Consider the following 25590-nt stretch of genomic DNA (forward strand, 5'->3'; position numbering starts at 1 on the left):
TAGGAAATCAAAAAAGCTCTTTATTTTTCTCATACTGCCTGTGCTGCAGCACCTCTTTTCACCCTCTGTCTGAAACCAGAGCCCAGTCTGCTCTGATTGGTTGGCTAGCAGACTATGTTGTCATGTGTCAAGGGCTTAGAGATGTGCCGCCGCTTAGCCTATCACGTGTTGGAGCGCTAGCCAATGAAAGTGTGAGTATAACGTAGTGATGTCACTATGTTACGGAAGTAAACAAAGGAGTCCAATGGAGGCGTATCAGGCAAAATAAGGTCCATTTAATTTAATTTGACTCTGATCTTAAATAATGGCTTTAAGACTACAAATTAAATGTACATTTGAGTCAATACGTCTAGATTTTTCAGATACAACAAACACCAAAACTGCTCTTTTGCTCAATCCAGGGATTTAACATGGCATTCTCTTCTAGCATTCTCAAATCACCTTCTGTCCTCCGTCACGCTCAAATCTGATACTAATCTTACAAATCTGCCTGTAAACTCATAAAGATTGACTTGCAGATTGAGAAGTGCTTATATTTGTTTAGTGCTCATATCCATCCTACAGCAGAAGAAGAATGTAAAGGCACGTGTTCAGAAAGACAGAAAAATAAAGGACAAAATGCTCTCAGTATAACTGTTATGTAAGAAAAACACTAAAGTCTGCACTCTTCTCTGCATTCGTCTTACTTTTGCACATTTGCAATGCTGAGCCTTTAGCTTTGTTTAGCTCCAGGCGCTCTGCACTAACCTGACAACTCTTAAGGTAAATAATGATGCAGCTGATTCTTCCTGACAGGAGTCTGTGTCTGTGCTCCACATTTGCATGTTTTATGTTTATTACCGCAAGAATGAGCACTCGGGCTGTACTGTCATGGGTATTTTACTTGGTCAGTCCATTGCATATCGTGCTCGCCTCTAAAGCCCACCCCCACCCTTCATTTCCATGAAAGCGATTAGTACCCATTTCTCCTCACTGCCTTTGCTACTACAATATTTCATTTACTTAATGAAGATTCATACTCTAAAAGGAAAAACGCTCAATTTTAAAAACATCTAATTCTTCAGTAATGTTACTAAAGCTCTGAATTCTTGTCCATAATAAAAATGTAAGACCTCCCCCCCTCCCTGAAAGCACCAACACATCCAGCTCCTCTGTCTGCAGCAACACATTCAGGAGCTGAATGAATAACCATAGTAATATCTATCATTGGAACACGTCACTGAAGTGGTAAAAAGGTCAGATCTGGCTTGGTTTAAACATGAGTTTTTGATACTAGGTCCCTCTCTGAGCCATATAACCTCACAATGTAAGCATATCTCCTGGATGAATTAATTAACAGTAACAAAAGACATTGAGGAATCTCTTACAGCCATTCATGGTCCTCAGAGGATGAATCACGTAATGTTTACTGTTAAGTAGTGCCACCAAAAGGTGCAATCATTTTGGATGTAACTTTACGGATTTGAATTTAATTCTATTTCAACTTTTGGATGGATGTGCCATCCCCCCACCACCACCATCACTACCACCCTAGCACCAATTAATCCAGCGCTGTCTGCAGCAACACGTTCAGCTGCTGAACGAATAATCATTGTAAAATCTGTGATAAAAGAAAAGATTGCTGAAAATGGAAATGTTTTTTGACACAAGGGCCCTTTCAGAGCCAGGCTAGATACATTTACACTGTAAAGACATCGCCCAGATAATTTCATTATGAGAAGGACATTTTTTTTATTGATAGCCTACAGTCATTCATGGTCCTCAGAGGATAAGTTCAATCATGATTAATGTTCATCTAAGGTAGAGCCGTCAGCAGGTCAAATTGCTATGGACGTAATTGTATGGTTTTGTTTTAATCTATTTTACCTATTGGATGTTTTGGCCATCCCCCCTCCTCACACACAAACCCCTGCCACGGCACCAATACATCCCACACCTCTGTCTGTAGCCATACATTCAGCTGCTGAATGAATAATCATTGTAATATCTGTGAAGAGAAAAGCAGTTGCTGAAAATGGAAATGGTTGCATGAAACGGGGGGTTATGTATTGTAACCCTAGTTATATAAGCACAGGTGGAGCCCTCTACTGAACTCTATGGGTACTACTCTCTATCATGCTATGCGGGCATTCACCTACTGAGTTGCATAAACGTAGCCGGCCAATCGGGGCGAGCCTACCTGAATGCGCGCAGGCCCACAGTATATAAGGCGGCTACGCCTCCCGACTGTCATCCTACACCCTCTTCAGCGAGCGGCATAGGAAAGACAGGGCCCCCAGGTAGAGGGCTCCGCCTGTGCTTATATAACTAGGGTTACAATACGTAACCCCCCATTATATATCACACAGGCTCCGCCCACTACTGGACTCTATGGGTACAGTGGGTGGAGCCCCGATGTATGAACGCCCTGTCGTCCAACAACATCGACCCATCACACTGCCCCTGACCGGCCTTTGGTTAACAGCCACCGCACCCCCACTTCCTCCCATCCGGTTGTGACCGTGGAGAAGTCGGGGCCGCAACTTGGATAAGGCACACTCACACACGCTTACCTCGTGTAGAGTGTGCATGGAAAAAATTGTGCGGAAGACTCTGTATGGAGCTTACTGCGCATCATGTTCCCCAGGTCCCTAAGGAGCATGGGAAAAACATAAGTGCACTCTATCCCAGGGGGGGGTCAGCCACCTACTGACCCAGAGCCCCCACCCTCACCAGTCATGTGTTCCCCCGGCAAGCACAGACGACGAAAAGGAGCCAGACATGTCCAAGAGATAAAACTTTATGAAGGGGCCTGGCGTGGACCAAGACGCCGCCGTGCATATATCCTCCACACTCACGCCGTTGAATAAGGCTGTTGACACAGCCATAGCCCGCGTAAAGTGTGCACGGACTCCAGTGGGGAGGGCTCTCCCCGTCCGTCCATAGGCATGTGTAATGCACTCACCGAGCCATCCTGTCAGGCGCCTCTTGGACAGAGCTTTTCCAGCCACACCATCCCCAAAGCACACAAACAGCTGTTCAGTGCGCCTAATGGCAGCCGTGCGCTCTACATAACATGCCAGCGCACGCAACGGGCAGAGGAGGTGCAATTTAGCCTCCCTGGCCCTAATATGGGGTGGAAGATTAAAGCCACCTAACTGAATAGCCCTTGACCTGAACGAACTCCTTAGGCTCTTAGGAGCAAAGGAGGGGTTCGGTCTGAGTGTCGCCCCGCTACGGTCACCCCGGATCAAAAAGCAACTTGGGTGCACCGACAGAGCGGTCAGCTCGGACACTCTCTTGGCCGAAGTCAAGGCAAGTAGCAACGCTGTCTTCCATGACAGTGCTTTCAGGGAGGAGAGCTCCAGAGGCTCAAATGGTTCTGTGACCAGAGCCTCGAGCACCAACGGCAGGTCCAATTGCGGGGCAGAGGCGTGCACTACTGGGCGCTGCCTCCTGACCCCCTGCAAAAACCGCGACATAAGCGACTGACTGAAGGCTGACCTGCCGCCAAATCCCTCATGGCAGGACGAGATGGCTGCTGCATACACCTTAATTGTGGAATGAGCCAGCCCCCTGTCCACCAGTATCTGTAAGTAGGACAGAATAGAGCCCAACGTACACGATAGAGGCTCTAGACTCCTTTCTTCACACCATCGCTGGAATCCCGCCCACTTCAGCCTGTAACAGGCTGTGGTGGATCCTGCTCTTGCTGCCTGGATAGTCTGAATAACGTTGTCAGATATCCCCACCTGTCTCAGCCTGTCCCTCTCAGGAGCGGCGACCTGGGGCCCCTAGGATGACTGACAGACGTTCCCGTCTCACCCTCTCCAGGAGGGGGGGAATGAGATGCAGCGGTGGAAAGGCGTAAAGCAGTTTTCTTGGCCATGGCTCGTGTGCAAATGCGTCCACCCCCAAGGGCGGATTGTCCCGCCGGGCCAGGGAAAACCACAGGGCACAGTGGCTGTTGCGCCGGTTGGAAAACAGGTCCACCTCTGCTCTCCCGAACTGAGTCCAGACCTGCTTCACCATCTCCGGGTGAAGCCTCCACTCGTCTGGCAGGGGCAGGCGTGTGGCGTAGTGGGTTAGTGCCGTGGTGTTCGGATCAGGGGGGGCACAGGTTCAAACCCTTCTGCAGTCAGCATGTCGTTGTGTCCCTGGGCAAGACACTTCACCCCAAAATTGCTCCTGTGGGGATTGCCCACAGTATTGAGTATGGATAAAAGCGTCTAACAAGTAACATGTAATGCAATGTAATGGGCCCGCCTCTTGACATGAAGTCGGCCCCCCGTTCTCCCGTCCCGGGATGTGCAGGGCCCTTAGAGACAACACATTCTGTGAAGCCCACAACCACAGGTTCTCTGCTGCGGTCAACAAGGCTACGGAGCGGACTCCGCCCTGCCTGTTGATGTACGCCGCTGTGGTGCGGTTGTCGCTCCTCACTAGCACATGTTTGCCCTGTATTAAGGGTTTGAAGTGCTGTAGGACCAACATTACTGCTTGCAGCTTCAGGAGGTTGCTGTGCCGAGCCTCTGTCAGAGGCCAGCCACCACCTAGAGCTTTTTCCAGGTTCCCCCCCATCCTGTCACGGATGCGTCTGTGAAGACCGTGATGTAGGAGGTTACTCGCCCCAGTGGAGTCCCCCTCCGCAGATGCTCTGAGGACCCCCAGAATCGGAGGTTGCCCTCCACTGAGGGGGGGATGGTCACCAGATGTCGTTTGTGCCTCTTGGGATCTAAACGAAGGCCGATAAACCACCTCTGCAGGCGTGCATGCAATAATCCGAGTGGCTCCACGAAGTGAGCAGCCGCCATGAGACCCAAAGTCTGCATGATGGTCAAAGCTGTCACCGTCGCCCCCTGACGCAGTCTGCAAACTGCCCGAAGCAGGGATGCCTGTCTGCTTTCTGTCAGGGTGGCACGCAGTCTACCTGCATCGAGCAAAACCCCCAGATATTCTACCTGCTGGTGAGGTATGGGGCAGCTCTTCTTCCAATTGACCGCAAAAAACCCAACGTGGTTAGGTGTAGGATCAATTGGGCTGTGTGAAACATTGCCCATTCCCTGGACCTGGCCATGACTATGAGGTTGTCTAGATAAAAGAACACCCTCATGCCATGGTCGCGCAGCGGCTGAAGCGCTGTGGCCACACATTAGCTGAACGTACGTGGGGATAGGGAGTAGCCAAACGGTAGTCTGTTGTACTCGTAGGCTTCCCCCTGGAAGGCGAAACGCAAATACTTTCTGTGCTTTGGAGCAATTTCGACATGAAAGTAAGCGTCCTTCAGGTCGATGGTTGTGAACCAATCGCCCGGCTGTACTAGCCCCAGTAACTGTTTTATAGTTAACATATGGAACTTTTGCAGGCAATGTGTCGATTCAGGCTGCGAAGATCCAGAATGGGCCTGAATTCTCCTGTCTTCTTGGGAACCATGAAGTACATGGAATAGTGCCCCTTTTCCCTGTCCTGAGAGTGCACAACAGACACCGCCTGTTTTTGCAACAGGGCCTGAATCTCTGCCGAGAGGAAACCTATCCCCTCTTGGGATGATATATTTGCCTCTCTTATGCCCCTGAACGGAGGAGGGATGCTGCAAAACTGGAGTGAATAACCCAGTCTCAGTGTCCTGTCCATCCACTCTGTCAGTTCACAGCTGAGCTTCCATTCCCCGTAACACTGCGTTAGGGGACATGCAATCAGCTGTGAAGCCGCAGCTAAGAAGCTGTGGTATTCTCTTGTGGCCCACTCCGCCGCCAAACCCTCCATAAGAGGAAGTTAGGCCCATGGGGGGCTGACACAGAAAGGGCCGATTTTCCACTGAGGTCCTTGAACGCACCGCGGCACGCTCTTGTAGGAGCGTGCGCTCCGCCATAATGCAGTTTCCACCCAGAGGGAAAAAGCATTAATCTGAGTTTTTATGCTCGGTGCGGTGTGTCTCCTAACAACAACACGCCGGTCATAATGCCCCTGAACTCGCATATCGCTTTGATAGCACTTCCTGTGGTTTATCACACTCACATGCGCGCGCCCGCTGGCTGCCTCCTTTACTGGAGTTACAACTGGGGCGGCGAGTGGGGAATCTGTACAGACAACATTATGATGAAGTGTGTAATTGTGGAGAGGAATGACTCTTAGACTGGGATAAATGCAATCATCTTTATTAACATGTTAAGCCCGAGAGACCCCGGTACCGGGGCACTGCCGCAACATCTTGCAGGAAACAGTGTCTGAGGGCATGTTCATTTGATAAACTATGAATGTTTTATATCCATGTAACGGGAAGAAACTCATCTAACTGATCATTTTTTTTCAAAAGAAAACCCACAATGCTAATACTGAGCCTCTGAATTAGCAACGAGCGAAATATGCTAACAGATGACTGCACCGAAAATCACTCACAAAACCTTATTATTTATCTCTTCTCCACATCCATGACATCGATTCACATCGTGAGGTGACACAGAATCTATGGGTACCCTCATTATCACTGAATTATACGAATTTGCGACGTTATAAACAAAAACAGGTGACGCTAGGTAGCTAAAAATGCTAACATTTTTACCTTGGCTCTGTAGTCTCTCCAAATTGGTCTTCAATGGCATTAAAAAGATAAAAACGCTGCTGAAGTTAATCCATAGGTTAATCCAATGTGTCTGTGTCCCTTTGAAATGATTTCTGATAATCCATGAGCAAACAGACCATGCTTTTACGTTTCTAGATGTCACAGCTAGACTGTAGCTTCACTCTAATGCAAAACTGCATGCGCGAAGCCCCCACCTTTTCTTTTCATAATGAGTGTGTCTGGGGGACTCCCCCTTCGATTCTATTGGCTCTAACGGTCAGAAAGAGGTGTCAACCATCAAAATTGAGCAAGGGGGGCCAGAGATATGGAAAATCCACCCAAATGACCCCAGAAGTGGTTTCTTTTTGCTAAATCTCTCTAAAAAGGTCAAATGTCACTTGTTTTGCATCAATCTTGATAAAGGGTACTTATTATATGTTGTGCTTTGGATTCCTAAAGCTTTTAGCCTACTAACCCATCATCCAAGGGTAGTTTTCACTATAAGTAAAAAATAATTTTTGGACGGACACTATAATTTACAGTTTTTTACTATGTAAAATCTGAGTTTTGTTTTAAATAAAAAACATCTATATTGATTCTGACTTTTCTACATCCAACTCACAGGTTTATCATTACTTTGAGAAAAAAGATTATTAATTTAACCCTTTTAGAAGGGAAGATATGGTCATTTGTTCTGGGAATGTCATTTTCGAGCCTGAGACCTGAAAAACAGGCTCAGGGCTTAACAGGTTAAAGGCATTTTTCAGCACTGAAACATCATAGAGGGAGGAGGCGGGATCCCGGCCTGACCCAGCGGTCTGAATAATCCCTAACACGCCTAGATTATTGGCCGCCGCCGCCAGCTGTGCCCCGAGCCGGAATATTTTATCAAGATATTCCAGCGTTTCACGGTCATGAGGCAGCGGGGGCAGGGGTCTTCTCCCCTCCGCCCAACCTGCTGCCTGTGGGAGCAGATGGGCCGTCAGGCTCTCATCGAGGGGGGGCACACCGGGACATGCTGTGTCCGTGTGGCCCTGCACCCTGAGCAATCCCGCCATGCCAGCCACCGGAGCACTCGTTTTCAGAGGGTGCCGCCACGTCGCCTCCACACACTGCCAGATATCCGGCAACGGGGGCGGAACAAAGGCCGGCTGGGTTGGATGAACCGGGCCATAAAACCCCTGACGGACGCGGCTCACCGGTGTGGGTGGTTGCGGAGGGGGGAGCGGTAGACCCACACGCTCCGCCGCCATGGCCATCACCAGCAGGAAATTCTGACGGGCAGACCTGCGCGGTGGACGCCGGACCCAGAAGTGCCCGACAACGAGAAGTCCTCGTCTTCCTCCTCCTCGACAAACGGGGCCGCCCGGCACGCCGGAATGGCGAACACAAATGGCACCTCCTCTGCCACCTCCTGGTCCTCCATTTCCACCACCTCAAGCTCCTCCTGGTCCTGCGCCTCGTCCGGCGAGACATAATGCGCCTGGAAATGTTCCAGGCGATGTTGGCGTCTGAGCCGCAGGAGCGCACGGCAGGCACTGCAGGACAGAAAATGTTTGATGCTTTTCACAGCGTGGTCGGGCCCCAAACACTCGAAGCACAAGCGGTGGGGATCAGCGCCCGCAATTAAGCCAGGGCATGTAGGGCAAGGCCGAGGTTCAAGGAGTGGTGAGTCCATATTCTTTTCCTTTTTCTTTATCTTCTTTTACGTTTAGCTTCAGTTGTTGCTGCTCGCTGAAGAGAAAAAGGATGACGGTCGGGAGGCGTAGCCGCCTTATATACTGTGGGCCTGCGCGCGCATACAGGTAGGCTCGCCCCGATTGGCCGGCTACGTTTATGCAACTCAGTAGGTGAATGCCCGCATAGCATGATAGAGAGTAGTACCCATAGAGTCCAGTAGAGGGCGGAGCCTGTGTGATATATAACCATGTTGCACAGCAGATTTGGCTTGTTTTAAAAAAATGCGTTTTTAACACAAGGGTTCTTTCTGAGCCACTCCACATAATTTAACACTGTACACATATATCCCAGATAATTGTATTAACAGAGGGACAAAATGACATTGATACCCTTAAAGGTCCCCTATTATACTATTTTTCATGAATATATTATAGCTCTCAGTTATATACAAAACATGTCTATGAAGTGTTTTGCTCCAAATACCAAACAGATCGTTGCAGCATCCGATCATCCCCTCTGTTTCAGCCCTGTTTCAAAAGTGCTGATTCTCTGTCTGTTACTTTAGATGAAAATAAGGAGCCCCTCCCCACGCCCCTCTGAGAGAGATTTGGTTAAAAAGAACACAATGGTGCTCTAGGAGGAGATTCAGGTAGTAAGGTGGGGGGGGGTTACCTTGGTTGGTGATTGGCTAATGGTTACACAAGCCAAAAAATCGTTATGACATCATAAAGTGGACAAAATCTGATCAGCTCATTTTCAGACAGGTTTTTATATAAATGGATCAGGACAAAAAGAGAGGGGTTCTTTGTTCCTGAAACTTTGAGGATCTTTTTACACAGAGGGGGGGACACATGTTGATGTATAAAACACATGCAAAAGTGGATTTTGCATAATAGCTGACCTTTAAAGCTTCATACAGTCATTCATGGTCCGCAGAGGATGAATTCAATAATGTTCATCTATTGTAGTGTCACCAGCAGAAGTATTAATATGGATTTGATTTTCATCTATTCAACCTATTGGATGGATTAGCCATAACCGCCCACACAAACACACACCACCTCCCCTACCACAGCACCAATAGATCCGACACCTCTTACCCTTTTTTCCGTCAATTCATATGGCATTGTTTTGTGAGATTTTCAGCTCTCATATCATCCACATTTCAAAGCAAATGGCTTGGCTTAGTGTGAACAAGCACCAGAGCGGCTGTGATCATCTGCAGAGCAAACTGTACTAATGAGACCATTACAGGGAAGCAGCAAGCCCCGGGGCCTCAAAGATGTCACCATGCCACATGTACTCTGCTCTAATCAATAAAATGCTGCCCAGTACACTCTATTCATCACATCTGAATGAGTGCTTTTCTTATAATACCGTTCTTCAACCCTTTACTATTATAACAGGGCCAAAATCAAGACCAAGCAGCAAGTAAATTACACAACCATAATCTGTACTGTTCTGGTTAACTAGCACTTTCACTGCTCTCTCACTTCTTCTCTCATTTGTTCACATATTCATCAAAAATTCTGGCTTACCCTGAAAAGATATCAGCCAAGCTTGTTCAGCGCATTTATCTTTGGTTTCAAAAAGAGGACAAGAAACAAGGATTAAAATCACATGCCTTAATTAACCAGTGTTGTTTCTCTCATGGCCCAGTTCCAAACTATCTCTAGTCTCACGGCTGAAGCGGCTCTTTCTTTAAGGTGTAGGGTTTAAATACAGCGTTAAACTTTGGGACTAACCCCCTCGTCTTGGAAGAAACATGAACTAGTAACCGTGGTTTCGAATCAGCATCTCGTTGACAAAATATATTTATGAGCTGCTTAGTTTTAAAAATAATAACTTTAAAGATAAAAACTGAGCAATCAAAAGTCCATCATTTCCTGACAGACATGGGTAAATATGATCCCAAGTAAAACAATAAATAGACACAGTAACCTTAAAATTGCTACCGTGTATATGTGTGTTTTGTTTTTCATTTATGGTTATTTATTATTATTACAAAAACGCTATTGCACATGGTCAGGTTGGGCAAGTGTGCCGGATGTTAAAGGTCACCTATCATGCTATTTTTAGGCAATAGCATAGGCCTCAGATATATAAAGATATATAAAAAACATGTCTATGAAGTGTTTTGCTCAAAATACCAAACAGATCACCCATTCTAGCCATGCCTCATATCCCTCTATTTCACTTCCTGTTTCAAAAGTGCTGATTTGGAGTATAAAGCTTTAAAATAAATTAAAACAATTAAAAATAGAGGGGCGGAGCTTATGCCTGCTCATGCAGGAGATTCTACCGGCAGATACTGCCGTGATGAAACGCCATATCATGGATTATCGAGGATTATTTCTGAAACAGTATGGAGCTCAAAGGCTTTCTCTCTTGCCGGTTATACCACAAGGTGAGTTCCTTTTTATTTCCTGCTTCTTCACACACATGCTCTCTCCAGTACAGGTTAGCTCTGAGTGTTAGCGATGCTAATGTAAACACCGACCATATTACGTCCAAAACAGTCGGGCATTGTTCCTGATAGCAACATTTTTGATAGTGCTGTGGGTCTGCATTGCCGATATGACGTCATATCCCCGGAAAACCCTGGTGCTCATGCTTTATGGGCCCAGATTCAGATACTTTTGCTTTGGATAGTTAGGCCATTTTGGCTTCATGCGCCACTGAGCAACTTTCACTCACATAAACAGAGATACACACAAAATGAGCAGCTTCCCTTGCTGCTGCCACTGAGCATCAAACTATGACCCTCATCCCCTCCCTCAACCAGGCAGCTCTGCGGATGTCAAGCAGCAGTCTAACAGAGAGCCAAGCCTGTCAGAGTCCTAATCGCTGTGGAGAGGCCCTTGGCACTGTATGCACAGCAGACGCCAGCCCCAATTACACAGGTGTATACAGGCTGCCAGTACATGGAGCAGAGCGGACAGCCCCACAAACACTGGTTCTGCTCATCGACGCTGGATCGATGCTGGGACTTGGAGGCTGTGCAGCAGGCGACAGCGGGGACTGAAAATAAAGCCTGAGGAGGACAGATGATATGTTGACAGAGGAGGAAATAAGAGACGGTCGGGGAAAAGAGGAGCGGTTGATGCCGATCACAAACCTAACTTGTTAAAGCCGGAGTGTTGAGTTGTTTTCCCCGCGTAACATGTTGACAGTGAATAGGCGATGAGATGACGGCCGTATAGAGCTGAGACAGGGACTGAGTAAATAATTTCTAAGTATGTAAGCCAACAAGTTTTTCTTTTCTTTAAAACATCAACATATATTCATAACCGTTAAAGCAATTTAAGGGATGTAACAATATGCTTCAAGAGCACATTTTGTAAAAATGTAGCCAAAAACATACAAACCTCTTCTAAGTGTTATGCATTTTAATACAGACCTAAAATAATAACAAATAAACATTCTTAGTTATAGTACAGGCCTATCCACAACCCTGAAGATTCCTGCAGAATACATAGTTGTTAAATATCATTCAAATAATATCACTGTTGTGTATATTATACATTGATATAGGTTGACTATGCTGAGATTATGTAAGTGTTTGTTATTCCCCTGTGGTAAATTGCTATTTTATAGTTACAACAAGTGATGGTGCCATAACTATAAGGCATGCTGGTAAAATACTGGAAGTCTGCAAGTATGTATCGCAACACGTTTTTGACAACTGTAGTTGTCTCACCATGTATTAGATATTCATTTTATTATACAGTCTTATAGCACATCATATTGAATCATACTCTGGGCGTTTTACCTATCTCCTGTGACTACATTGGGTTTTACAAAAGCTTTAGGATTTTATGGAACACAAGTTAGTACCAAGATATGCCTGCAGATTAAGTGGCCTAGAGAATTGGTGCATTGTAAATAGAAACTACTGGCCAACTTTTTATCAAACACTTTACCCAAAGAAGCCCCACCTACATTGGATTGAAAATCAGCATGTCCTCTTAAAAGTTACGTACAGTATGGTCGTACATGGTCCTCAGAGGATTAATTAAATAATGATCACTGTTTATCTGCAGTAGACCCTCCAGCAAGGGAAATAGTTTGGTATGGATTTCATACCTACTGCACCTATTGGATGGATTTGTAATAGCAATGGATGAAAATGCAAGATTCAGCCCTGCCAGATACAATAGGAATAGATTAACTGACAGCCTTTTTAAATCCATTTTTAAAGGCAGGGGGTTCAAGTGAAGCGTTATCAAATTGAGTGTTTGATTTGATATATAGTGAATATATGTTGTTGACCACCATCCATCATATCCTCACTGTCTCGTGTCAATCAGTGGCAGTTACAGGCCTTACGAGCTGCATGATTCATGGATATTATTCTGAAACAGGCAGTGAGGGAGCTGGCAGAGCGCCGTTTAGACCGAGACAAGGCTTCAAGCCCAACATCTCAGATTGGCCATTGATTTGTGAGAAATATCCCCAGGTGCCCCAGGTGTGATGTGGAGTGACAGCTGCAACATGACAGCCATCAATTAGCCCGCGCTAAGTATTAATGCAGCAGCTGGGAACGTGAGAATGAGTGAGAATTAAAAAGTACATCTGTGAGCAGAATAGGATGTGGAGAATGTTCTATTGTTTAGAACCAAATAAGAGCCATTCAACTCATTCTGCGTCACAGCGTGTTTTTCAAAGACCAGCACACCAGAGGAGCCGAAGGGATGTTCAAAGATGACAGGGTGTGGGATGTGAAGGTGACACATAAAGCAGGTGCAGCTCAAAGCACATCACATCCCATTTGCAGCCTCTCTAATTTAACTCAGAGAGGCTGTGTCATGAAGAATCTCAAAGCGGGGAAGAGACAGAGATATTGTAAAGCAGATGAATGCAGCCTTCAGGAAAGCGGCTTTGATTGACAGAGAAAAGGGTAAACACTTCACAAGCATGCCGCTCGCTTCTGAGGGACTGTTATGCAAAGAGGGGGAGAGACGGAGGAAAGGGAAAATGAGAGTGCTCCACCCTCCGCCCCCTCAGCTCCTCTCAGGGGGTGTCAGGAGCTGTGTGTAAAGAACCCAGCGCCCCCATTTCCTGTGAGAGGGAGAAGCGCTGAATTTTGATAACACTCGTTTCCAATTGAGCGCTTCAAAGAGGAGAAGGCTTGGAGACAATTAGAATGAGAGCGTAGCCTCGGCACCCTGAATAGCCCTTGATTAGAGCAACGGGCGACTTTGGATAGGTTAATCAGCCGTAATCGGAAAGCAGGTGTTGAACACGCAACCTTACAATCCCCCACCTCAAATTATATGATCGCCACATTCTTTTAATTAAACACGGTGTCCTTTCCCGCTGTCTCCTCCTTATTCAAAAGCGTGAAGCAGCGCTGATTGCATCAGATCAGTGACACCGAGAACAAATTGCTTTTCCGTGGCAGGGATGATGAAGGGGGTGGGAACAGGGTGTGTGTGTGTGGTGGGGGGGGGGGGGTTATGCTGGGGAAGGGTAATAGGGAGAGTGTTGCTTATCACAGGAGAGGCACAGTGGTGACTTTAATCTGAAGACGATGCAAAAATGACTGTGCAAAACTCATCTTCTCAAACCGTGGAGAAGAGCTTTCAAGTTTCATTTTGAATGTATGAATATATTACAGTTCACAGACAGGTATCATGTGTGAAATGCAAAAAGTCACATGTCACTAAAAGTCCTCTTGAAGTGAATCCAAGAAAAATGTGACGTTTTTCAAAAATTATTCTATTCTATGATGAAGAATCATTACTTTTGTACTTCTGTTATAATGTCTTCAGTAAGTGTGCTGTGAAATGATGATATTATTTCTTAAATGGCTCAAATTAAAAGCTGTTACCAGAACTAGCTCTTATAAAGCCACCCCCGCAGTTTCTCTGAAGTTTAATCCTCACTAGTGGGGTGTGATCAAATAGATCCTCAAGTCCATCAGTCTTTGGATGCAAATACAACTTTGTTTTATAGAGAAAATTAAGGCGTTGTTATTCTCGAACAGAAACTTCTAAAAAAACATCCTGAATGTCTGTTGCTCCATACTCCTGTCAACATGCTAACATACGGTCAATGACAAGTCTAGCATTGTGATGTTCAGCGGGTATCATGTTTACCATGTTCAATGTGATGTTAAAACTAAACAGTAACTTACAATAAGTGCATTCAAGCATGAAGCTATAATCTCAAATCAAGTACATTAGCTTTCAATAAGCCAAACCCCTTTAAATGCTACTGTATTGGATTCAAATGAGCCTACGTAAGTGCTACAGTACATACAGGAAAGAGATGTTTCCTTATTGGCCAAGCTGCATTCCAAACTGTGGGGTTTTCAGTCTGCGATGGAAGATGTTAGCATGAAAACCTTTGCTCATCAAGTGTTGATACAGTAGGAGGGTCAATACGTTTGCATGTCTTTGGTACAAGAAGAAGATTCCACAGAAGTCTTGGCTCAAACAGTTCACAGCTTCATGTGATGCTTTGTGCTGTACAGAAACTATATGGACACAAGGAAACAGCCCGAAGAAATAATGAATGAATTGGTTTTCCTGACATGGCCGGGAGGAGCCCGGTAATGAATGAAGTCCGCTCAGATTCCACAGTTAATCAATACCATCTCAGAGCGGCTGACAGGCTCAAACTGACGAGGGCTACCTTTCACTGCCTTCATTTATACAAGCACCTACCAGGCTGCCACCAACACTGCCCCTAACCTTAGAACTGTACCTGACATCAGCCTGTCTGTGATCGAAAAGACCTTTGGTTCTCGCTTTTATTCATTTTAGTTTGAAAGACGGGTTAGAATTTTTAGAAGGATACACTGATAAAAAACAAATTCCAAATGTGTTATCTTTGTTGGTATCATAACGTTCAAAATAATGTGCATGAAAAAGCTGGCTTTCGGCAATTCACTCCTGTGATATACTTACACTTACTTCACTTAAAAACAGTGTTGTGACTATGGGCAGCTTTTACCTGGATTTACCGGCTAAAAATGATATTACTTTCTAGACATTTAATTCATTTTAAATGTTTAAAACGAATTACTGACTATACGTGCATAACACACAGAGTGGGGGGTGGGGGGCATAGGGGCCCACAGGTTGTTTTTGCCCCTTTGCCCCGAAATTGATAAATCAGGCCCTGCTTTCAACAACTCTAAAACACATTCATCTTGAATTTCCAACCGGTCAATACAATTGAACACTGGAATTGGTGTTCAGTTGAAAGAAACGTTGGCGTGTGCGTAACTTCACTTTACTACCACAGTTTAAAAGGTGTTTGTCAAATAAAGAACATACTGCTTCCTCTTAGAGCAAAATAATAACATTATACGTTTAAAGTGTGTGTGTGTGTGTGTGTGTGTGTGTGTGTGTGTGAGTGTGTGTGTGTGTGTGTGTGTGTGTGTGTGTGTGTGTGTGTGTGTGTGTGTGTGTGTGTGTGTGTGTGTGTGTGTGTGTGTGTGTGTGTGTGTGTGTGAACTGAGTTGTTGTTGGCCTAAAATAAAGCCCAGTCCAGTCAGTCTTGCAGCAGCCATTAGTCTGAGGCAGAGCGCTGACAGTGATGACAGGCAGTGACAATGCGAGCGGGCCCCTGGAGGGGGGGGGGGGGGCTCCGGAGGCATCGCTTGCTCCGGGTCAGCCAGGGCCAACCTATTTATCTGGGCAGTAATCTGAAGGAAAAAGGACAAGATGCCTGACCCCAGCACCTCGGGGACATCATCAAAACATTTCCTATTTCAGCTCCACCACACCACGCAGTGCTGCTGCTCTCACTCAGAACAGACTGTAACCAAAGAAAAAGCCTGATGTATGTATGTCATAGAGAAGACGTTTGGTTCTTGATTTTTTCGTTGTAGTGTAGGACAGTTTTTCTAAGAAGGTTGCATGGTGATTTTACACTGTTAAAGGGATAAAAACAAATATTCAGAATCCTTATCTTTAACAGTATGGTGATAATTAAAACATGTGGATGAAAAACTGGTTCATTGAAGTGCTTAAGGGAAAACATCATTCAGAAAATGATGTAGCAAGGGATTACCTGAAGTCACCTATTATTAAAGGAGCCCTATTTTGCTCATTGTCAGGTTCATATTAGTATTGAGTGCCTTTACTGTGACATGTTTCCATGCTTTAATGTCCAAAAAGCTCTTTATTTTTCTCAATTTTTAATATTGTGGGTGTCTGTAGATTGCGACTTAGCCAAAAGTAATGTGTTTATCACAGTAATCCCAACATTTCCATATCACACTCATTAGATATCTGCTGGCACTCATAAGTGAGAATAAGCCTCACACCTTGCAAAATGTTTTCATAAAAGTGAAAGGAAGAAATAGGAAATCAAAAAAGCTCTTTATTTTTCTCGTACTGCCTGTGCTGCAGCACCGCTTTTCACCCTCTGTCTGAAACCAGAGCCCAGTCTGCTCTGATTGGTTAGCTGGCAGCTCTGTTGTGAATGGTCAAGGGCTAAGAGATGTCCGGACCCTTAGCCAATGACCTACAATGTGTTGGAGTGCTAGCCAATAGAAGTGCGCGTGTTACGTAGTGATGTCACCATGTCGCACAGGTAAAACATTTTCCATGTATATAACTCTAAATCGCAATTGTTAAGGACCATAACAATTATTTACATGTTTTATCCACCAGGCTGAATTGACCATATTAGCAAAGTCTTCAGTTAAGTAGCAGTTCAGTGCAGTTCTGAGTTTTTCAGATCCAAATCCCTACGCACACCACATCTTTTCGACAAAAAGCACGAGGTTACTTGCCAGACCAAAATTCAACACTAAGGTCATGAAATAAAGACTGAATCATCACCATGACAACAGTGCCAGCAGATGTGAAGGCTCTGTGGCTGAAATATCTGGAAAACCTCCAGTACAGAACGGTGTGGCTACTGGATATTATAAACATATACATATCCATTTCCAAGGCCATGGACTGCAGACATTGCCTTTTCTTTGTACGTCAGCAGGTTTCTAACACATGAAAAATATCTGGAAATAGATGGCATAGGAGAGTGTTGCAGATATATAATAACCATTTTGATGCAGTTCTCACATCTTGGTGCTATCCAATGATAATGTAATGTAAAAACAAAAACAAAAGAAAATGTTTCACTCGGATTCATAAAATACTCATGTTGGCTATTTTTCGTAACCTGTTATTGTTAAGTCATGTTTATCTGGAAATTATTTAGCTTCCATCTTGTCCTATTTGTATGGTGGCCGACAGGTGCAAATGCATTACAATTAGGGCTGTCCCGAATACCATTTTTCGGGCTCCGGATATTCGGTAGTAATCAGCAGCGAATATTCGGCCCGCGCGGGGGGGGTGGGGGATGCGTAGTAATCAGCAGCGAACCGCTTCAACACGTGTATTTCGGTTTATTCACGGCATTCATTTTGTTATTCTACAGTATTGTTGTCTTATAGTTATTTGTTAATGTATATAACCAGGGGTGCACACAACTTTCTCAGTGAGGTACTCAGATGAGTACCTGGAGTCAGTGTTTGGTACTCCAACTTCTGGCGATTGTCAACGGGGGGGTGGGTGGTGGCTGTGGAGTACAGAGCTTCATGACCGCGGAGCGTGTGAACGTTGTGATCAGCTGTTTTAGCGCAGGGCTGCTGTACAGACCGACGTTAACAGCAGCCCTGTCTGTGCACAGCACACGGAGACCGACTCTGTCGTCCGGTGATCTAACCGCCTTCTGGAAAAGCTTCACAAGTACGTTGGTACGCAAATGCACTTTGTGACACAAGTGACGGTACGCATTTTAGATTGTTGCCGCGCATGCGTACCTGCGTACCAGTTATGTGCACCCCTGTATATAACCCAATTTCTGTTCTTTGAAATTGAAAAGGATATTGCATTGTGTTTGTTACTTTCATTGCAGTTGTATATGTCTTCAGTGTAATTTGGCTTGGCTTCCTATTTTGTATGGACATGCTTTTATTTTGAAGGAGAGTTAGCGCTGTTGACAGGAAGTTGTTGTTGCTATGGAAACAACGTGACGGAGATTAACGGAGAAAAAGTAATATAATAATATCTACATATAAAGACGGAGAAAGTAAACGATAACATTTATGGTTAAGTGTTGGCACCCCCCGAACAGGCACAAGCTCTTACGTTGATATTGGAGTTTTCAATACATTTAAAAAAAAAAACCCGAATAGTACTCCAACGAACGAATATTCGGATATTCGGATATTCGGGTACAGCCCTAATTACAATGGCCCAAAACATTTGGAAACATGCTGCAGTTACAAAGAAAAGCTAAATAAAAAACACATATGTGCCAAAACACATGGAAATGAAGAAACATCTTCATCCACTCAACAACACATGCACATCATTTAGAAAACATTCACCAAATTGACGAAGCCTGCGCAGTCAGGAAAACTAAAAAGTGATGCACACAGCTGGGACCATGTTATCATTGATGACAATCATTGTTATTAAGACGCAATATCGGAATTTATAAAATAGATTTTTAAAAGAATGTGTGGAAAAGTATCCTTAAAGGACGTCAAAGCTTAAGAAAAGACTTGGTTGTTCTGAGTCCAGCAGTACTGCATGCTACATGGGTCTGACAGATGTTTAACCCTGAGAAGAACGACTGCATTATTTATGCACAATGCCTCAGGTTCAAAGGGTTAATCATATTTCCAAAAACTGCTTGACACACAGTGAAGCTGAGGGCAGGCGCTGTAGCTTTGTTGCGTGTCTTAAGGTAACGTGTTATTTGATGCTATGTGTAGTGTGCTGTGCGAACTTGGATTTGAAAGAAAAGCATGACACCTATTATTTTCCCATCATATGTTATAAATAATGAATCATGTTCTCTTCACATCACAGAGGAACATTTTCCAGAGCATGTTTTTCTTTTCAAAAGCAATCATTTTTACCTCACCATTTTCAAAGTATAAACATCACCATGCAGAAAGTGTAAATGTGCTCACAGTGAGCATCATGTCCGCTTGTATGACTGTTGAGTTTCATGCAGATTCATATTAAAGGCTAACAGAGCAGGAAAGTCACTGTGTTGGCAGTCCATCAAAATCTATTTTCATCCAAGACAGAGATGAATCAAAACAAAGGGCTGCGTGGAGAGCAGGAAAACAAAGATATTGAAAATAGGAAACACAATGCTTTAGAAGATGGTAATATGTAATATACAATATCTGTGATTTATAATAATTGTGATTTAATATGCAGCACAATATTCCCCCTGGTAAAAGCTGAAGCTTAAAGCAGAATGTGTATATTGCAGAATCCTGCCGGGAGACTGTCCGCCTTCCAGAGGTCAGAGGTCGAGGACAGCTAAAGACCCCTGAAGCCAGCAGCGGGCCAAAAAAAGGACAGACCGTCTAACCTCTGCCACGCTGCTTCCCTCAAGATACTTCATTTATTTCAAGCTCTGTAAACATTTTAAATGTATTTACCCTAATAATATATATTTTTGAATACACTTAAATAAAACATGGAATGTATTTGCATGTGATTTAATGGATGTATTACTGTATAAATCAATTCCCATGGTCCAACGTAAACTATGTAAGTTGGATCAACTTCATGTATTGGTATTCTTTGACTACTGTACATACAACTTTATCAGTTCTGATCCAACCTTAAACAAATATTTTTAATCAACCCTTAATAAGTTAAGTGGAATAACATCAGTAAATTAAGTTGGACCCAAGCATTATTAATAAGCTGAATAATACCATAACGAATACATTAATTGATCCAACCCAAGTTAGTTAAAGGTGGGGTATGTAATTTATTTCAGAAACACTTTTTGTTATATTCAATGGAATGCTCTTAACATCCCGATAGCAATGAATATAAGTGCTTTGACAAAAAATCCATAAAAAAATTTCATCTGTGGAAGCCGTAGTACTGTAAAAAGCACGACCAATCATTTTAGCCGGCCCGGCTAAAATAACTGGATGGCCTACCTGCCTGTCAGCCTTCCAACTGGGCACAAACTTATCTCGTGCCCTCATTGGTCATGTGCGCGTTCGTGTGTGTTGGAGGAGGGGCTCTGTAAGGAAGTGGCAGATTTTTTCCGGTTGTGTAATTTCAAATTCTAGCACACTCGAGTTGGTTTCTCCAAAATGACCTACCCCACCTTTAAGTTGGATGAACAAAACTGCTTGATGTTGAAAAAGAGTAATTTAATGGAGTGGAGGAATGAATCCTAAAACCCCGGAAATGAGTTGACAATTGAACAACTCTGGTTTCCTTGTCTCAATACGTCAGTAATTACCCTATACTTTGAATATATATGTATCATAAAAGTATTGGTTACTGTAGTAACAAGGGACTAAATGAGACCATTCAACATCAGGTCTTCCGTTGGCTTTGCCGTATGGACGTATGAGTCATGTTTGTTTAAAGCTTACTTTTTTACTTCTGTCAATTGCATTTAGGCTCCAGAAATCAGAAATGGTGTAAATATGTGGAGAGCTTTCTGCTTAAAGGGGACCTATCATGCAAAATGCACTTTTGTACGTCTTTTATACATGAATATGTGTCCCCGGTGTTCCAGAGAACTCACCAAGTGTCAGAAGACACAACCTTCTCTATTTTCCTCCATACCCAAATCTCTAAAAAAGGGGCTGCAACGGATCTGATAAAAACTGATCCAGATTTGAACACTGTCCTGACGTCAGGACGGTGGCGCTACGGCTATTGGGCCAACTCCACCAATCAGGAGGAGACAGCCACGGCCATTGCCGTTCAAAAGCGCTGGAGACGCTGTAGTACATATGCCAGGCCTGTAGATGGTGCTGTTCTCACAGAATCAGCCCTTGCAAAAACAGGGGTAAAAAAGTGCAAATTGAGCGAAATGAGGCATGGCTAAAATGCATGATCTGTTTGGTATTTTGAAAAAAAAAAAGTATAAATATGCCTTATATACTGTAGGTATGGTCCTATACTATATTATTATAATATAGCATGATAGGTCCACTTTAACAAAACATGTACCAAAAAGGTTTGTTTACAACAGATCTTCTTTTCTGCAATTTTACAACATCAATGGAAAGTTCCCATTCATTTTTGTAAACGAAAATATGTCATTACTGCACCACTTTTCCTGAGGTGTTAGTTACATATATCCTTAAAAGATGTATGGAATGTTTTGCGAGTTAAGCTCTTAAACACTACTTGGAGCATTAAGTAGTGACAGTGAGGCGCTCTGAATCTGTATCATAGCGAGAGGTAGCAGCCAGATGAAGGAGCCGCGGGGTCCTGGCACTGCTGATTACTGGCTATTTTATTAGAGCAAAAATAGCATTTCATAAAGCTGATTCATGTTAACGGAGCTGATGAATGATGAACACTGGACAGTACCGTACATCTAAACATGTAGGGGGAGAGGCTTAGAGATATGATGCACGTTGTCTAAACAGAGGGGGGTTGATACAAAATCTGAAAAGCTGTGTCACGGATGTAGGTACAACTAAGTATTGTCACATTATTTTCAAGATACCAATGTTTATGGTGAAAGCAAACATGGTTGAGTTAATATGTCTACATTATACACGCGGCTGAGAGAATGGATGTAATAGAGATGCTATCAAAAATCACATTCCAATCAGGGTTTCATATCTGTACTTCCCTCAGCATAGGGATCGTATATCTCTCATACAGATATTGGAACAATGTGTCAGTGTCATACAGTAAAACATTATGTATAATAACTCCACAGCGTTAATGTTGCAGTTTCTCAGGGGTCCGTATTGGGCCTGGAAATGACTAATGTTAGGTTATGTGTATTGATTTGTTCATTTTGTCAGACAATCTGTTGTCAAAAATATGTTGGAACCATTATACTGTACAATAACCCTGACATTTGACATGGGTTCTAACTAATGGGTCCATTAATGGTTAATAAATCATGTACTGTGTATCAATTTGAGCACAGTTATACATGAATATCTTGCTGTGGATGTCACTAAAAAATGTGCATTTAAAAGGTGTAATTCAGGGGTGTCAAACTCAAGGCCCGGGGGCCAAATCCGGCCCGTGACTTCATTTTCTGTGGCCCCACAAGAGCTTGCAAAGAATATTATATGTTTATTATACGGTTACATGATGATTTACAGAAGCACGTTGCCCATAAACTACATGTCCCACAATGCATCTCAAATTAGACTTTTTTCTCAGAATTTGACTTTTTTCTTCTAAATATGCCTTTTTTCTTAGAATGTGCCTTTTTCTCAGAAATGTACTCTTTTTTTTTAAATGTTACTTTTTTTTTAAATGTCACTTCTGTTTTTTGATTTTGACTTTTTTTCCAGAATGTGGCTTTTCTTTTTAAATCATTTTGTGACATGCACGCTGAAGAGACTTGCAATTATTTGCCCCAGACTTCTGCTTTCAGACGTAGTTAATTATGAAGTTATTACCCTATCCAATAATAATCCAATGCAGAGGCAATAAAGTAATATACTACATTATTTTATATATATATTTATATATGTCTTTTTATATAGTCTTAAAGTTACAACCAGCCCTTTGAGTGCAGCCATAATGCTGATGTGGCCCGCGATTCAATTGAGTTTGACACCCCTGGTGTAAGTGATTTGATAACTGATGGATTTGTCAGAATATGTATTGTAATATAAATGTTGGCACTGAAGGGGGACTTATGACCCTTTTCAGAGGGTCAGAGGAAGAGTCAAACTGTGTAAACAGGAGGGAAATAACACAAGCTTTTCTCGTGAGCATTCATTGTTTTCGTTTGTTCGATCATGTGATATCCATATATGTGCTTTGTTAGAGATAATGTATTTTGATTTCCCGTAATTTCACAACCACACGTATACTGTAATAAAGTGAATGAAAAAATTGAATGAACTGAATTTAAATAAGAATTGTTTAAAGTTCTGGTTTGTGTGTGTAAATATTATTCTTTCTTTTCACTCTTTTTTCAGCATCTTCCTCTACTGTGACTAGAAGAAAATACTTGAAATTGAAGTGAAGAATATAATGCTACATTTATTTATTAAGTGGGCCTTCTTGAAACTTTATTTTCCCAAATCCCGACTGTAAACTGGTTACTAATTCTATACAGAGCTACATATAATACTAACTGTTGTAGTGTTCTGTTTTGCAGTGAGTATACAATACAAAATAAAAAAATAAAAAAATGTCTCATACCAACTGAAAATTCATAATTTCTCAGAACGCACAAAGAGAAGATTTCATACTTTTCAATGTATTTGTTCAGATGTTTGTTGGAAATGTCCCCCACAGCTTCTCTAGTCCCCTTTGTGTTTCAATTGCCGTTAATAAGATGAAGCAAAAAAACCTTTCTTCCTGACTGCAGCTGGCCTTATCGTGATGCACATATTTACTGTCTCCACACACGACATTCTTTATATGTCATAGAATATAGCCCGGTCAAATATTTTTTAACATTTCTCAACAAAACTGCACAGGATTTCCACTTAAGACAGATATATCTTAACACAATGTTCATGTTTTCCTTAGAATGTTACATGATGTGTCTTCACGTATGCCCTGTATTTATCGTGGTGCATCAACAAACTCCTTATCTTTGCAAGACCACATGGCAATAAAAGTGACTCTGATGCTTTGCCTGTGTGTATTACACAGTTTAAAAGTAATATATATATATATATATATATTTATATATACGTGCGTATTCAACTGATAATAATTGTGGTAACTGTAACATATACAAGAATTAAAGAATGAAAATAATTAAAAATGTGTTTTAAATTCACTGTTTTTATGGGAACACACTACAGTTTGGAATATGACTTGGATGAATATGTAGTATGGACAACGCCTGATTCTACATATGTAACTCATCTCCTTACTTCAAGATCACTAAACCTTTCTGCGGTTGGACTGAAAACAGTCAGCATCTCCATCGCTCTATGTCAGCAGCCAGACTCTAGACAAAACCAGTCAACACTATTGGAGTGATTATGCAAACACAAGTGTAAGCATAAACCTGAATTACAAACACATCCAATTAAAGGCATTCAGATAACTTATGTCCTTGACAAGTCTATTTCATGTCATCTATATGAATACAAGGACGAATTAAGATCATTATTAAGGCCCAGGCTATGCAGTGTGAGAATGGACTCAATAATAATCTCTGGGATTTCATTTGAAGTATAGGAAGTGAGGGATTGGTCAGATTGCTGCAACTATCCAGGGAGACAACTCTCTAACATCACCCATGTTTTGTAGCCTTCTCTATTTTGTCAGGGGAGATGAATAATGCATGGAGGCTGCGAAAAACACTATCAGCTTTTCCACTATTGTGACAAGAGCACCAGGAGATAGGCTGCATTCATTTGGAGCACTTCTAGTTTTTTTCTCCAAGGCTGGATAATGACATTTCTATCAGCCTGTTTGCCAACTTGAGTTTCGTTCTGTCTTCTAGAAAATTGAAAACTTAAGGGCTAGGATAAAGAAGCTGCAGAGGAATCATAAAATAAGTTTGAACTGTTATTAGACAGGGATTTTGATTGTATACGATGTGTTCTGACTTTAAAAGGCTTTGAGGATAGGTAGCTTTGCATTCATGATTTGACCGAAGTGTAACAAAACAGCACATGTGTGTCAGTGTGTCCGTCACATAAGGAGAGTGTGTGTGTGAGGAGCATCGGTGTGAGCACATGGAGGGACTGACAAAAGAAAGAAACAACTGGAAGATTCCCGGGCCAAAATAAGACTTAAATCCACAACAAAAACACCTCATTCAGTAATATGAGGCAAAGCTCTTCTTGACACTCAAAATGCAAAAACGTGGAGTAAATATGTGTGCCAATTCTTACCTTTAGCGCCAACGTCCGTCACCGCCGCCACACAAACAAGCAGGAGAGGAAAATAATCTCTGATCGCGTTCATTTTCAACCGTTTCCCAGGTTTGCGTGTCTCGAGCTTTTAGTATAGTGAACGTCCTTGAGATCAACACTATTCCTCCGGAGAACTGAAGCACTGAGAGCTCCGCCGAACACCGACTGCACGCACGAAGAAGAACGCGCTCCTATCGGTCACTTCAGCCCCGGCTCGCTGTCTGGCTCCACTCAATGACCGAGGCGATGATGGGCTTTCAGTGTCGCTCTGCCACGGTGACTGCAGACTGCACAGACCTCACACTGTCCTGACTGGATGACTGGAGCCTGTGGACTGCTGTCTGTGCTGGCCCGCTCTGAGTTCTGCTCCGCCGCCTGCCTTCAGCACCGCGGACAGCTCCTAGCGTTGGCCAATGGAACACGAGAAGCAACGAAGTTCCAAGTTTGGGACGTTCCAAACTGAAATATGGTACTTGTGGGTTATCTGTCACCACTTTTTTTCAGACTCTTTAAATACGCACTTGTTTTGTTT

At 43.3% G+C, this 25590-nt stretch overlaps 1 protein-coding gene across 1 annotated transcript in view; it reads right to left on the reverse strand.

Moving 5' to 3' along the window:
* sez6b (seizure related 6 homolog b) overlaps window positions 1–25258 on the reverse strand; it is a 215480-nt gene extending 190222 nt beyond the window's left edge. The window contains exon 1 of the mRNA XM_034112960.1: window positions 25038–25258. Within this exon, the coding sequence (XP_033968851.1) occupies window positions 25038–25110 (73 nt within the window). The 5' untranslated portion in view covers window positions 25111–25258. The remainder of the gene's footprint in view (window positions 1–25037) is intronic.
* Between the last annotated feature and the right edge of the window lie 332 nt (window positions 25259–25590).

This window comes from Trematomus bernacchii, unplaced genomic scaffold (genome assembly GCF_902827165.1).
Source record: "Trematomus bernacchii unplaced genomic scaffold, fTreBer1.1, whole genome shotgun sequence".
In the NCBI taxonomy this organism is placed as follows: domain Eukaryota; kingdom Metazoa; phylum Chordata; class Actinopteri; order Perciformes; family Nototheniidae; genus Trematomus; species Trematomus bernacchii.